Raw genomic sequence first — 16,607 nt, forward strand, 5'->3', positions numbered from 1 at the left:
CACACTGAATCCGTCACAGCTCCGTTGCGGCCACTGGAAGAATTTCACAAGATTGAAATCCCTGGTGTAAACTCACACTAGCTCCATGTGGTGCAGCTCCATGTGGTTCCGTCAGCCGTACGGCACAACGGAAATAACTGACTTGGGGTGAAAAGTAGTAGTATTTTCTGGAGTATTTCCTCAGAAGAAAACACAAATATTAAGTGTAGGCTAGGGGTCGGCAACCTTTACCATCTAGCTGGAGCCTATCCCAACTGACTTGGGGTGAAAAGTAGTAGTATTTCTGGACTATTTCTTTAGCAGAAAACACAAATGTTAAGTGTAGGCTAGGGGTCGGCAACCTTTACCATCTAGCTGGAGCCAATCCCAACTGACTTGGGGTGAAAAGTAGTAGTATTTTCTGAAGTATTTCTTTAGAAGAAAACACAAATGTTAAGTGTAGGCTAGGGGTCGACAACCTTTACCATCTAGCTGGAGCGTATCCTGACTGACTTGGGGTGAAAAGTAGTAGTATTTTCTGAAGTATTTCTTTAGAAGAAAACACAAATGTTAAGTGTAGGCTAGGGGTCGACAACCTTTACCATCTAGCTGGAGCCAATCCCAACTGACTTGGGGTGAAAAGTAGTAGTATTTTCTGGAGTATTTCCTCAGAAGAAAACACAAATATTAAGTGTAGGCTAGGGGTCGGTAACCTTTACCATCTAGCTTGAGCGTATCCCGACTAACTTGGGGTGAAAAGTAGTAGTATTTTCTGAGGTATTTCTTTAGAAGAAAACACAAATGTTAAGTGTGGGCTAGGGGTCGGCAACCTTTTACCATCTAGCTGGAGCGTATCCCGACTAACTTGGGGTGAAAAGTAGTAGTATTTTCTGAGGTATTTCTTTAGAAGAAAACACAAATGTTAAGTGTGGGCTAGGGGTCGGCAACCTTTACCATCTAGCTGGAGCCAATCCCAACTGACCTGGGGTGAAAAGTAGTAGTATTTTCTGGAGTATTTCTTTAGAAGAAAACACAAATGTTAAGTGTAGGCTAGGGGTCGGCAACCTTTACCATCAAAAGAGCCATTTTACATCCCCCACAATCCAAAAACAATATCTTATAAACTTTCAAAAGTGGGAATCGTTCTTAATTTTTAAGTAGACTAAAGTTTTAAGTAGAATACAACAAATTGTTATTCTGCTTCTTTGTTGGCATGTTTAAAGGTGAATTGTGAACGTGTGATGCATTCACTGGTAACATGATATGCATGTTTGAAATAAACCAACCTAAAGTAAACACTACTTAAGGCACGCGTACTGCAGCGAGAGGCACAGACCACTAGTCCAGCAATGGGGGGGGGGGGGGGGGGGGGGGTAACTAAATTTTTAAACATATGCCATTTTAGCACTTTAATTATTGAAAGCTCCCAGTGAGGCGTGAATAACTTGGGCATAATGCAGCCCCAGAGAAATGTTAGCATCACACAGTATATCCTGCAGATTTGGACTGTTTGCTACGAAGGTGAAGAAAAAGACAGCGAGTGTTGAGTTGCATCAGGCGGCAAGGATGTGGCAGCACGAGAACAAGTTCATCCAGAAGATGACCTCAATTTACAGAGGAGCGATTTATTCAACGAGGCTTCCAGATGAGGGAATCCCGTTGATCAGCGAGCATGTCCGAGCAGATTAGAGCGCCAGGTGCTACCGATGTCCTTGTCTTCACCTTAGACCCCCAGATTCGCCCAAAAAAGACCTGCTGGATGTGATGTCATGTATTTGAAGGAATTATTACTGTACTGCAGGTCGGTTGTCTCAAATCATGTTCAAGCCTCATTTCAATGAGAACATGGATGGCACTTTGCTTTGCCTTTAAAGGCTAACACAGATGTGCTGGTGCAGTGTGTGTGTGTGTGTGTGTGTGTGTGTGTGTGTGTGTGTGTGTGTGTGTGTGTGTGTGTGTGTGTGTGCATGTACCAGGCTTTTATAAACACCACCGTCAATGTTCACTGTTCACACAAATTGAAGCAAATCGCCTTAAAAAAAAACACATGAGGCATTGGATAAAGATTACTGTTGGATTCATGGAGCATTTTAAATGCTATTTTACACAACGGAGCAACGCATTTTAGATGATTTTCTAATTAAGGTTGCATCCACATGTCCAAAAGGAGTAGGAAGAAGCAAAGCTTATTAAATCCTGCCCTTCCATCTGGTACTTTTACAATCACTAACGGTTACATTTGTTCACTTCCTGCTTTCCTAATATGATTTATGTATTTTTAAATTTAATTTAATTTAATTTAATTTAAATTTTAAATTTTAAATTTTAAATTTTAAATTTTAAATTTTAAATTTTAAATTTTAAATTTTAAATTTTAAATTTTAAATTTTAAATTTTAAATTTTAAATTTTAAATTTAAAATTTTAAATTTTAAATTTTATTTTTATTTGTATTTTTATTTTTATTTTTATTTTTATTTGTATTTTTATTGTCACGTACCGAAGTACTCAGTGATATGATCATCCAATGCCATAATGTGTACCATAGTGCGTGTCAATATAGTGATATATATAGCACATCATGACTGGTTCAAGACTCTTCATCCTTGTATTTAGCAAACATCAACTGCTTGTATTGTTTCTTGAATTGGCTCATCGTTGTGCATTGTTTGATTTCCTTACTCAATCCATTCCATAGTTTGATTCCACATACTAAAATGCTATGGCTAGCATAACGTAGGGTGAATGAAATGTGTCTTCTGTGGAAAAAAAAGACTATTTTTGGAAAGTATCTGAGGATCCACTGTGGATTTTCGTTGTTGCAGAGACGGTGATAGCGTTTCCTGTAGCGGGCCATGCTGGAGTTCGAGTTGAAGCACTTATTGTATTGCGCAGTACCTCATGAACAGCAGGGAGTGTGCCCCCCCACCCCCCCACCCCTGTTTACAATGTCCCAGCTTAACCAAATGACAACTGTAAGCTGTTTGAGAGGTTTCTCATTTTTGTCTGTTTACTTAAGGCAGCCTTTCCACCATTAAATGACGTCAAAGAGCCACTGCCAAAGACTAAATAGGGCTTTGAAAGTCCATACCCCCCCCCCCCCCCCAACCCCCCTTATATATATTCAATTTAAGAGGCTCTAAGACTTTGCCTTAAAAAGTCTGTGTTTGGGGTACAGTGCAGCTGAGGTGTTTGTCGTAAAAGAGCGCCAGAGAACGAGGCCGCCATGTGGCCCCTCGCTTCCTTCTTTCTTTGAATCCGACAACGGCCTTGGCGAGTGTCGGCGCCGTGCTCCGCCGCCACGGTGATGCGGCTAAACACTACAACAGCAGGAGATGCACGGCGGCTTAAAAGCCTCCCTGCCACATAAACGCTACAAGGAAGAAAGACGAGGAGAAAGGCTGCCGTGCGAGATGCTAACTGATTGGACTCGTGGGACCTGACCCAGTCCGCTGCAGCTCTTTCTCAAGGACAGGAAGTCCTCTTGTCTCTGCTTAGATGATCTTTGCTTTTTATGGCCGTCGCTGCTCCAAGGTTACAATTCATCTCCACCTTTTCATAACATAAAGCCAGTACAGTAAACTCTCACCACTCCTTAGGATCCTTAGGATCCTTAGATCCCTACCGCCTTAGTGAGGATAAGCGGCATAGAAAACGGATGGATGGAACCCGACTCCAACGATGGGGTGTACTATAACCAATGAACCGCCATAAATGAGGGATTACTGTCATTTCCAAAACATCCAAGATGAAGGATCAGTCCAAGGTCTAACTGCGATCTTGGCTCCTTCGCTGTTATACCCCAAATTCTTCTTTTGAATCCTCCCATGATTGTTTGTGTCTGTGCACCTCATCCCTCCCTGCGCAGACAGACACATTCTCTAATAGCATATTTATGTACACCCCTGCAGGAGGAAGTACTAAGGCTGTCTGCCAGTGTCGCTAAATTACTACAATACAGTACATAAAGTACCGTGCAAAATGTCTTAGGCAACATTAGGTACAAGGCAGGAATCAGCACCCGCAAACACAGAGTCCATGGTTCTCGCTCTAAAAAAGGGAGCCACTTCCAGGTTGGGGATGAGATCCTGCTAGGGACACCTCCCAGACTCCTCCCCGAGGAGGTGCATGTTCAGGGCACATTGGAGTGGGTGGAGGCCTTAGGGTAGACCCAGGATACATTGGAGAGACTATAGTATGTGTAGAACTGGCCCGGGAGTTGGAAGTTGTCAGGGAGGGGGGGAGTCTGGGCACCCCTAATGAGGCTTCCCACAACCGGATGGATCAATGTTGGTTTTTGTATCTTTAAAGGAGACCCTGATTCCTTCATTTTTTCTCTATGTGACAATCATTCATGTCAATTTCATGAATATTGGTAATGGTAATGGTAATGGTAATGGCAAAGGCAAAGGCAAAGGCAAAGGCAATGGCAATGGCAATGGCAATGGTAATGGTTTTATTTCATTTGAACATGCATCAGATTCCAATTGAGTGCATCCCATAATCAGTTCCCAGTTCCACATGTCCGAAAGGAGTAGGAAGAAGCAAAGCTTATTAAATCCTACCCTTCCATCTGGTACTTTTACAATCACTAACTGTTCCAGAAATGTATTTTCCTTCCTTCACACCATCTATTTGTATTTGCTAGTGCGTGTCTTCTTTCTGCTGTTAGCAAACAGCATGATTTTAGTTTTATTTAGGTTCAAGGACAATCTATTGTCATCAAAGCATCTTTTTAGTGTGACCATTTCTTCTCTGATCTTTCTAATGATTTGGTCTGTACTCCCCTCCAGAACAAAAAGCAGTGGTATCATCCACAAATAATACCATCCTTAAGTCTTTTGTGACTTTGGAGATATCATAAATGTACAAGTTGAACAGTTTTGGTCCCAGTATTGACCCCTGGGGAACTCCGCACATAATATATGAACTTGCAGATGTGTATTCTCCCAGCTTTACGTATTGCTTCCTGTCAGCTAAGTAGCTTTTGACGCAGTTCAGAACTAATCCTCTTATTCCGTACCTACCTTTCTTTCGATAAGAGTTACAGTTACCATTTGGACCATCTATCAACATTGTATATTCAAAGAACCAACAATAATATGGAGTAATTAAACGCTATCCCTCCATCGGGTACTTTTACAATCAGTAACTGTTACATTTGTTTTCCTCCCACATTCCAAAAACATGCTAGGTTAATTGGCGATTCCAAATTGTCCATAGGTATGAATGTGAGTGTGAATGTTTGTTCATACGGCATACTGTAAATTGGAAAAATCATCACAATGATTACTGCACTCAAACACCAAATTTTGTGCTAATTTTGAATATGAAGGAATAAACGGACTGAACGGATGGATTGAATTACGTACATCCACAGGAACCCGCCGAGTGTACTTTTACTACACCACATTCTTGCTGATGCTGTTTGTTCCTTTCATCCTATCCTTGTCACAATTAAATGTAATTAAATTAAATTAAATTAAATTAAATTAAATTAAATTAAATTAAATTAAAATTAAATTAAATTAAATTAAATTAAATTAAATTAAATTAAATTAAATTAAATTAAATTAAATTAAATTAAATTAAATTAAATTAAATTAAATTAAATTAAATTTAATTAAATTTAATTTAATTTGTTGTTAGCACGCAGGTCACACAGCTAGGAGACCCTCCATCGGGTACTTTTACAATCAGTAACTGTTACATTTGTTCACTTCCTGCTTTCCTAATATAGTTTCCTAATATTGAACTACACATTCATTTAGAAATCATGTATTTCATGCGTTGCCTTGGAAGTTGATGTAGTGTAATAGAAAAGTCTGGACTAAAAACAATAGTCCAGTGTGTTGGTTTGTCTATGGAAAATTGGTCTTACTTCCGAGCTGACCCACTGAAGGCATCCTTACTTCAGTTGCGTTGCATATCTGTGAATTATAGTGTATAGACTGGTCATATATTTAATTTCATTTCATATTATCTGCAAAGTGTATTTGTATATAACTCTGGGTACAATTGTTGATTTGTTAATACTTGGGTTGTTAGCTTATATTATCTTATTAGCTGATCTTTCAATTGAAAATGGTTATAATATTTCTAGATCCTCCAAAATGACAGAAATTGTCCCACTTACAACATAAGTATTGTGCAATAGACCAATAGAAACGCTGCATGCATTTTGTTGTTTACATGCTGGAAAGTTGCTATGAAGCACTTTGACCATGAACCCGTGTTTCCCTCACAAGTGAAAGGGGCCTAAGAATGTGTTTCTAGGCCTGTGGCATCCCTCATGTTTACAAAAACATGCGAAGTGCTGTTGAAAACACGTGGAAGTGGGTCGGCAGCGCTCATGGCCATTCATAGCTGGCCCAGATGCCCGTATATGAAAGCTGACTTTTGTGTGCTGGTCTAACCTGGTACAAGGTGGATGCCGGTGTTTTTCCTGGCACGCTCGCTTGTCCAAACACCGACGCATTAGGACGAGCGACGTGCCGTGTCAAACTGTGACACGGATTGAACGAGGAAGCACGTAGCGCATTATTTCAGGCACATGCGGAATATCCTGCTTGGTCTGAGCAGGGAAACTTTTATTTGAAATATTTAGAACTACTTTGCAACTTTCCCGACTCCTGGACATACTGTATGTGCAATAAATGAGTGCCCCCCACCCCCCCCTCACTCCCTCCCTTCCACAAAGCACAGAATTGCATTATTCATCTGAGGAGTGTTTCAACATTCCCTCTTTCTGTGCCCCCAGCGCTGCCACCCACACCCCGGAATGATGTTCTAATTCAATTTCAATATTCTGCCCCATCACTCTCTCTGTGTTTGCATGCCGAAAACACATCATATGTTTTTTACCTTCACATGTCGAGGCATTTTAGGCTTAAAAGAAGACTATACGTATGTGCTGCCATGTTGTTCTTTTTGTGTGAAGACAGAGAATAAAGCATTTTTAGCATAGTGCATTGTGTCTGGGAATGTTGACGTTGTATTCCATTGTTGGATCGGTATTTGCAATAAAAGTGACTGTCAATTAGGTTAGATTAGATTCAGCTCCAGAACTCTTGTTTGCGACACAATGCAGGTTAAAGCCCGAAATAATACACACGCTTATTAAGTGCGTAGAACGATAATGTCGGAATCGGTGGAATCGGAGTCACGGTCTGGCCAGTCAACCGTGGCACGTTCAAAGGCCTCCGAGCAAAGTGGGAAATCCCAGCACTTGACAAGGACTAAAGACATAAACATATCAAAATTGTGGGCTTTCTAACGGTAGGACATTTAGGCTGTCCATTTGACTTGATTATTGATTAATTAGTACACAACTTATGGTGAATTGGATGTGTTTTCTGCAACAACAAAAAAAAATCAGCCTTTTTGGGGGGGGTGGGGGGGATCTGAGAATGTTTGTTGTATGTCTCAGTGAATATCATTTAGGGCAGGGGTGCTCACACTTTTTCAGCATGCGAGCTACTTTTAAAATGAGCGAGTCAAAATGATCTACCCACTACAAAAATGCAAAACATCTATTTATTTTCAAATGTATTGAGGATTATTTGTACGTACAATGTATGTTGATGTACCTTACATAACCAAATGAGCCAATATTGCAAAACACACATAATTAACTATTAACATTTTTTGTAATTACCTGAGTTTACTTTGATGACTTGCACTGAATTGAACCAGCCAGGGATGCATAGTCCGGACAGTAGCTGCTGATAGCCAGCCTCAAGCACACTTCCAAATGTTTATCAGTCATGGATAATATCCGTATCATAATATCCGTATAATATTCCATATCCGTATGGAAGTGATATGTTTTTTGCCTTTTTACTTGGTCCAGTTTTTGCCTTTTTACTTGGTCCAGCTCCTTCACTCATTTTAGTGACCATAAACTTTAGCGAGGGCTTAAAATCTGACGCAATTCGCCGACTAGCTTAGCACTTTGCATCGTTGTTTACGCATGAGCGGTGACCTAAAGGTCAAAATTCAGTTGTCATCTGATTGGTTGTCCTGTATGTCAATCAAGTAACAGGGATGGATGATAGGCTGACATCGTAAGTTCTGCTGCACTTAGAGACGTCGTTTGATTTGATTGGTCGCCCGAAGGGCAACATTCAGTTGTCATCTGAATGGCTGCCCTGTATATCAATCAAGTGACAGCATTGATGCTGGGATGATATTTTTTTAATGTCACGCCGCGATCGACCAGCGATCGACCAGTACCACCTCCGCGATCGACCGGTAGATCGCGATCGACTTAATGAGCACCCCTGATTTAGGGTAATCCTTCATTTATTGCTATTAATTTGTCCCAGACCCGCCTGTGATAAGTGAATTTCTGTAAAGTAAAACTCTGTGGAATATTTTTGTAGAGTTAATGTTTATGACCTTTTAAATACAGTTTTAGCATTATTAGAGCCCTTTAGAATGTGAAATAACACCCCTATAGTCAACCTTGCACTCAAATTATATATTTGTATTATATTAATTTGTGTTATATTAGATAAAATACGGCATTTATGACAGAAATAAGACATGTGTGTGTTACTATAAATGTGTTCTGTCGGGGAGCTGAGTGGCAGGCAGACAGGAAGTGATTTTTATTAGGGATTGTTGTGCCAGTTGTGAAATCATTCAAACCTGTAATAAAAGGCTGTTGTTTCGGCAATCAAGCCTGGTAGATTGAATAGACCACATTCTTGCTGATGCTGTTTGTTCCTTTCATCCTATACTTGTCACAATTTAATTTAATTTAATTTAATTTAATTTAATTTAATTTAATTTAATTTAATTTAATTTAATTTAATTTAATTTAATTTAATTTAATTTAATTTAATTTAATTTAATTTAATTTAATTTAATTTAATTTAATTTAATTTAATTTAATTTAATTTAATTTAATTTAATTTAATTTAATTTAATTTAATTAACTGACTAATTGAAGGGCTGCACGGCGGACGAATGGTTAGCACGCAGGCCACACAGCTAGGAGACCCGAGTTCAATTCCACGCGTGGGTTTTCTCCGGGTACTCCGGTTTCCTCCCCCATTCCAAAAACATGCTAGGTTAATTAGCCACTCCAAATTGTCCATAGGTATGAATGTGAGTGTGAATGGTTGTTTGTCTATATGTGCCCTGTGATTGGCTGGCCACCAGTCCAGGGTGTACCCCGCCTCTCGCCCGAAGACAGCTGGGATAGGCTCCAGCACCCCCTGCGACCCTGGTGAGGATAACAGTAGAAAATGAATGATTTCGGTGATTTTCACATACCACGGTGCTTAACTTATTTTTTCACTACAAAGGCAATATTACCTGCGGCGTAAATAAAGGACACTGGGACTGATTCATTGTGTTTCCATCGTATCTGATGAAAAAAAATGGTTGACCAGCATCCTGGAACGATGGATCGTATTTAACTCTGACTTTCCCTGCAGGATGTTTGTGTCAGACAAATGACCGTATTTTTTTTCTTGATCATGAACTACCCTTCGCTTCTCTTTCACTCAGCATGCTGCTTTGTGGATGTTGTTGCCAGTGTATTCATGTTCATGTTCATGTTCATGTTCATGTGCAGATGGATGACTGTGCCACTGCAGAATATGGCGCCTGTGTGTGTGTGTGTGTGTGTGTGTGTGTGTGTAGATGGATGTCCGCATCACCTCAGTGCATGGAAACTTGGCCCGGGGCCAACCGTGTGCCCACGGGGGCTGGTAAACACACCGGATGGATCTCACTCTGGACATAATACGTATATACTCATTTCCATCACTTCACTTAGCTCCCCAAATATGTATTAGCTGCATACCGGCTGGGAAGTTGACTTTATGTTGGGGATGCACTCGTGCGTATTTTGGATATCTGCCAATACCGACACTCTTCCGATAGCAGAGCTATTTTTGATTTGATGTGAGGCTGCAATAAACTCTTCCATAAACTCTTCCATACAATATAGTGTCAATATTTCCATGTATGGGACATCTTGTGTTGGGGATATTCAATATGGCGTTTATATGACGTCATTTGAGGGCGGCACGGTGGTAAAGGGGTTAGCGCGCAGACCTCACAGCTAGGAGACCAGGGTTCAATCCCACCCTCGGGCATTTCTGTGTGGAGTTTGCATGTTCTCCCCGTGCATGCGTGGGTTTTCTCCGGGTACTCCGGTTTACTCCCACATTCCAAAAACATGCTAGGTTAATTAGCCACTCCAAATTGTCCATAGGTATGAATGTGAGTGTGAATGGTTGTTTGTCTATATGTGCCCTGTGATTGGCTGGCGACCAGTCTAGGGTGTACCCCGCCTTACGCCCGAAGACAGCTGGGATAGGCTCCAGCACCCTCGCGACCCTCGTGAGGAAAAGTGGTAGAAAATGAATGAATGACGTCATTTGTAGATCAGTGGTCAGCAGTCATGGCCAGCAAGGCCTTCTCTGCTGGCCTAAACACAATCAGAAGCACTAACCTACATTTACAACTATTTTGACTCGTGTGCCGCATTGAAAAAAATTGTCAGGGGGGGCAGAGTATATATTTAACGCACACACACACATAAAACTGCAATTTTTTAGATTTTTTTTTCTCAAAAAACAGCCCCATTTGCTACTATGTATGTGACAAGGGCCAGCATTCCTGATTCTGAAGGCCCAGGTCAGATTACATAGAAGCTGATTGGACATTTTTCTTGAATTATTTGTCTAATTTTATGTGTAAAAGTGTTATGCTATCAGCTGTATGTTCTCATGTACCTTTTTTTTCAGGAGCCCTTTAAACATCAAAATATGTAATTTAATTTTACATTTTTTTTTTTTTTTTACTAAATAAGACTTGCAAGTCGTGTGTGCCAGTTTGTATGTTGAAAGTTGAAATACTTTTGAAAGTAACTAGCGGGCCGGATTCAAACGCTTGCTGGGCGGCATGTGGCCCCCGGGCCGTAGTTTGCCCACCCCTGATTTACAATGTCAATATTTTCATGGAGTAGCCTGTTTCTTGGCCGCGCTGCTTCCAGTAATGTATTTTTATGTTCCATGTATTTTTCTCTTGTCCAATCAGATGTCAGCTTCTATGTAATCTGACCCGGGCCTTCAGAATCAGGATTGCTGGCCCTTGTCACATACATAGTAGCAAATGGGGTTGTTTTTTGAGAGAAGAGAAAAAAAATATTCCCTGTAGAGTTTTATGATTCTGAAAGTATACACATGTACTCTTTTGTTTGAAAGTATCTTTTCTCTCTTTCTCTTATCTCCACTTTGTTTCTGTTTCTGTCATCACAAAGTACAGTAGTGGGAAAAGAAACCACATTGTCTTTACTCCCACATCCCTCCAAAAAAACACACACATGTGGACCTGGTAAAACAGATGTTATCGCGATGTGCAGCCAACATGTGGAGCCGGCAGCCGTCCACTTCACCACCGAGGTGATGAACAGGACCAGATCTCATCCTGCTCATGTCGGAACCCCGCTGTTAGCACCTCTTCCTCGCCCCGTTCTTCACTAATCATAACTGACAGGGGTTACATTAGAGCCCTGTTTCTTGCATTTAGTCATATTTGACTATTCTCTAAGGCAGGGGTGGGCAAACTTTTTGACTTGTGGGCCGCATTGATTTAACAACATTGACGGGGGGGGGCCAGAATATAATATTTTACACGTAACGGTCAATTTTTACACGTATATTTCACACACGTTTTACATGTAAAAGTGTCATGCAATCTGCTATATGTGCACTTTGAAATTATTTATTTGATATAAAGTGTGTTAGAAATTAAATGTATAATAATAATAATAATGATTATTATTGTTATTTAATAATTATTTTTATTTAGTACTATTATTAATTAATATCATTAATATTAATAATTATTTTTAATTTAATATTATTAATGGTAATAATTAGTAATATTTTATTGATTGTATTATTAATATAATTATTATTTATTTAATATTATTGGAAAATATATATTTTTTATATTTATTATTATTATTATTATGTGCTTGTGTCCCTTTTTTTAGGAGCATTTTGTAAACAACAGACCATATCAAATAACAAAATTGATAAACCAGCTACTTCAACCATCAAAAGGTTGGCTCAAGCCATGATGCCAGGTTGTATGCTGAGTTTAAATGAAATACTTGGGAAAGAACAGGCGGGCCGTATTCAAGCACTTGGCGGGCCGGATGTGGCCCCCGGGCCGTAGTTTGCCCACCCCTGCTCTAAGGACCCCTGGCAATCAAGCTGCCTCCCCTTTTCTCTTCAATTGCCGTTGTTCACTTCAGTGAAGCATAAACACATATCAATTGAGGGATTATTTTTTTTAAATACCGGTACCTGTATGTTATACATTTGACCTTTATTATCATGAATTTATTCATTAGAACCGACCTATGGTGAATGAGATGTGTTTTTTGTAGAAAAAAACATTTTTTGGTGGGCAAAAATACACAAATATGCGACAATCCACTGTATACAGAATTATCAATTTTCTAGTGCATGTGAAAATATGCTTCAGCCTCCCAGAAGGAGGCATTACTTCCAAGGAGGGGGCCTTTGTTCTTTGTGGGGGGGGAGGAAAAGAAGATCAAATAGGACGTCTTTTACCGCATACGTCATCACAACATGAATGGTGCAGGCCTGTTTTTCCGTCCACGTTGTTTCAGGCAAGAAGCCACCAAAGCGCTAGCATGAACGCGTGCACACACCCGTGCACTCGTGAGAGCCTCATGCTGAAACATTGATGCAAAACGTCCGCTGTGACGAAACGCATCATCTGTGACACTTAAAGTCAGATGAATATTTCAATGACCGGAGCGGAGTGGGAGACGTCAAGTCAAGCTAAGCGGGCTGTGGGAGGTTCAAGCACATTACGTTTTGCTTGCATGCGAGAGCGTCGCGTTTGTGACGTCAACGTCCACTTTTGGGCCGACGCAAATCTCTTTACGTCAAAGTCATTTATTTATATTGCTTTTAGTGTCGGGTATGGTTACATGTTTTTTCTTTGTTATGTCTCTGTTTGATGTTTGTGCTAAAAGGGCTAGCATGAATGAAAACAAATATGTACACTACCGCTCAAACGTTTGGGATCACTTGCAAATGTCAAAAAGAAAAACACATTTTCATGCATTTTGCTGACATTTTTTCCATTTCTCAAACATTTTTATCCATTTCACAAACAATGAAAATGAATGAGATGATTTTCAAAGAAGGATGTCCATTTTTGCATAGAGGCCTACTATCAAAAACTGTCAGTCCTCCGCATCAATCTCCTGGTATGGCTGCTAATCCAAGTTAAGAGTAGTAGATTATTAGAAAACCCATCGAAAAAATATCTTACCATGTTGTTAACAACTCCCTTCAGAGAGCAGCACAAACTGGGTCTAACAAGGACAGAAAAACGCTGCACAAATGTGCCAGAAGACAAATATCTGAGAGTGTGTAGTTGAAGACAAAGACGCCTCACAGGTCGTCCACCAGTGTCAGTATCAACAGTGAAGCAGCGACTTCAGAATGCTGGACTTTTTAGCAGGACTGCCAAGAAAAAGTCAGATCTCAGACTGACCAAAAAAATGTCCAAGTGATCCCAAACTTTTGAGCGGTAGCGTACGTTAGCACTGGATGGTCATCAAAACTTACCTTTATGACCCAACACGACGTGAAAGAAAGATGGGAAAAATACAATACAGAAGTCTATGCAATGTGGGAGAAAATTAGCACACAATGGTGCGTTCAAGGACCATCATACAAAGTGGGACGGGTTGCTGCTCGCAACAAACAACATATACGTAGAAGCCAAAGCTATGGGATTTGTAACTGTGTGGTATTTTTTATTGTTAAAATTAATAGTAGCGGGCTGCACGGTGGTCGAGTGGTTAGCACATAGCTCACTGCTAGGAGACCCGAGTTCAATTCCACGCTCGGCCATTTCTGTGTGGAGTTTGCATGTTCTCCCCGTGCATGCGTGGGTTTCATCGTTGTGACTTTTACCTAATGTGGTGTGTTCAGTTTCAAAGGGAGGTGAATTCACTCCACCATTTTTTGTATTTGAGCGTTTTTTTTTTTTGCTTCCCTTCGCTGAGGACGTTTGTTTTCGGTGGCAGACTCAACCGAACCGTTTTTTTTTTTTTCCAGTGCATCGTGAACTTATTTTGAGAGCATGTCCTTTCCATTGAGCAGAGCAGCTTTTTAAAGTGTAAAGGCAGATTTGTTTGCTAGCATTACCCGTTACGGTACTGGTCTCTCTTTCACTCCGCAAGGCCCAGCTACCAACCATGGTGGTACCCGGCCTGCGGGAGAAAGTCCGGGAGTCATTAAGCTGCCAATAAAAATGTCTATTTTGATCCCCTTCTCCTGTAAACTCATCTGCTAGCTTTATATTATGATTTTGGATCAACATTTGCCATAAAAGTGACAATTAGATTCAGCTTCAGCACACTCTTCTCAATATGCCCCCCCCCCATACACACTTAGATTTTAAAGTCTGTCATCAGTCAGTGAAAGTTTGCACTTTCAGTGTCTCACAATGACGGTGCATTCAAGGACCGCCGAACAAAGTGCGACATCTCAGCGCTTGGCAAAAAAAAAAAAAAAAACTGGAAGAGAATATGAATCAATACTGAATCCTGACTGTGTTTTTGCCCCCCCCCCCCCCCCCATTAATGTTAGTCTATTCCCAAAATTGATATTTGCAGTATTGAAATGTACTCCACTAAATTACTGTACAAAGTACTGCGAGTCTAAAATGTATGGTTTTACATCCCATCAGTGATACTTTGAGGCCAACGCCTGCTGGGCTGGCTGAGAGAGGATTTGAGGGGCTTTTCGCCGCGTTGCAGAGTCGGAACTCGGGGGTGTGAAACGAGCTCACGGTTGCTCGGAGAGCTGCTGACAATCGGACTTTTCCGAACCTCCACACGACCTGACGGACACCCTCTCAATCACTCGGCTACGCTTCTCCCAACCCGGGAAAGCAACGCGATCGAGGCAGCATTTGGACAAGGAATGCACCGGCAAGGACGACCGGGAGCGTTTTTAATTCACAGTTGGTGACTTTTCCGGCGCAGCCTTTTAGCGCAGCCACGCCGCCGAGGAGGCTGCCGTGCGCAACAAAGGAATGGCTGACCGAGGATCCGTGCATTGGGTGTGTATAACTGACACCTGGAAGGGCGTAGCAGAGAACGCGGCGTCCAGTAACGGCGGATGTCCACGCGTAAAGCAGCGCAGTCTCCCCTCCTCACGCATGCCATAAAGCGCGTTTGCAGAGCGGCGTCCCCCCCCCCGAGCACAGCGCCGTAGATGCACCGTCGACTGGCTCCTATTTCCTCCGGACATGCCTGCACATTTGGAGGGTGCGTGTGCGCAGAGCGGTGCGGCAGAAAAAGGCTCCCGCGCTTCCAGCCGCAACGGTTACGCGCAAACACGTGTCGTCCCACTGAGCCGCGACCCACTCTGCGCGTCGCCGTGGGCCCGAGTGTGGAGTTGCGGCGGAGTGGGCTGCGCGGTGTGTGCGCTTCTGCTGGCCGCGCTGCTGAGGTGCGCACACTGGAGCTGTGAGCGCGCACTCCCGCAGTCCTGCGTTCGTCCTCACTCGCTCGCAGGCTGCCTCGCCGAGCTGCTGCTCGCTTGCTGGGCTGCGCTCTCGCCCTTCTTCGCCCTCCCGTGTGCCTTCTTCTGGCTCGGCGTCTACCTGATCCGCTGCGGGGTTCTGCTCCAAACCGCGCTCTCGCTGCTCACCTTGTTCCACCTGGCCGAGGCGGCGGCGTGGAGCCTCCTGGACGGACCACGCGAGGCTGCGGTCCTGCTGGTGCTCGTATGCGTGGCCGGCGGCGCTCTGATGATCGCGCGTCTGGACCGGGGCGCCTCTGTGGTCGTGGTCATCAGCGTCGTCCGCACCGTCTCCCTCCTGTCGCTGCACAAGGTTCGGTCCGCTTGGAGGCCGTACGTGGCGTACCTGCTGGGAGTGCTTGGCATCCTGCTGGCGAGGTATGCTGACAGGCTCCTTGCCGGTCAAGGGAGACTCAAAGAGGGCTGCACCCCCGTGACTGGAGCCAAGGAAGACGTCCCTGCATTTAAAAGGCGCAGGAGGTCCAGTTCGGTGATAGCCTCAGACATGGCGCACAGTCAGTCCAACAGCAAGTCACATCGCAGGACTTCTCTGCCATGCATCCAGAGGGACCAGGTAAGAACCCCCCATTCCTGACCTCCATGTCTGCTCTGGTGCTGTGGTGCTTTATTTTATGAATATTGGCCATGTTGGAATGTTTTTATTATTAAGGATTGTGCAGCTGTTATGTCATGGAAGTCCACCTGATGCTTTGGTGTTATTTCCATATTCCATGTTTTGGTTGGATTTATTTTTTCAAGCTGTTTTGCTGCCATTATCATATTAGTAAGGCGTCACGTTTTCTCATTTTAGGCCTTTTTGCATTTTTTGCTATTTTGCACTCAATGCTGGATTTTCCTACATTTTGCAAAACTAAACTGACATTTGGGAAGTTGAGTTGAGTTGGGAAAGACGGCCTTCACGTTAAAATCGTGTTGCAAAAAGGACTCTTTGAAAAAAAAAAAAAAAGAGGTCATGGATGATTTTTCTTTTCTTCTTGTCACATATTTTCTCCATCTAATTAGT

The 16,607-nt window shown here is 42.2% G+C and overlaps 1 protein-coding gene across 1 annotated transcript in view; it reads left to right on the forward strand.

Annotated features, from left to right (window-relative positions):
* Positions 1-14,724: 14,724 nt before the first annotated feature.
* Positions 14,725-16,607, forward strand: part of LOC131130824 (cGMP-inhibited 3',5'-cyclic phosphodiesterase 3A-like) — a 92,819-nt gene continuing 90,936 nt past the window's right edge. The window contains exon 1 of the mRNA XM_058074864.1: positions 14,725-16,157. Within this exon, the coding sequence (XP_057930847.1) occupies positions 15,309-16,157 (849 nt within the window). The 5' untranslated portion in view covers positions 14,725-15,308. The remainder of the gene's footprint in view (positions 16,158-16,607) is intronic.

This window comes from Doryrhamphus excisus, chromosome 6 (genome assembly GCF_030265055.1).
Source record: "Doryrhamphus excisus isolate RoL2022-K1 chromosome 6, RoL_Dexc_1.0, whole genome shotgun sequence".
NCBI lineage: Eukaryota > Metazoa > Chordata > Actinopteri > Syngnathiformes > Syngnathidae > Doryrhamphus > Doryrhamphus excisus.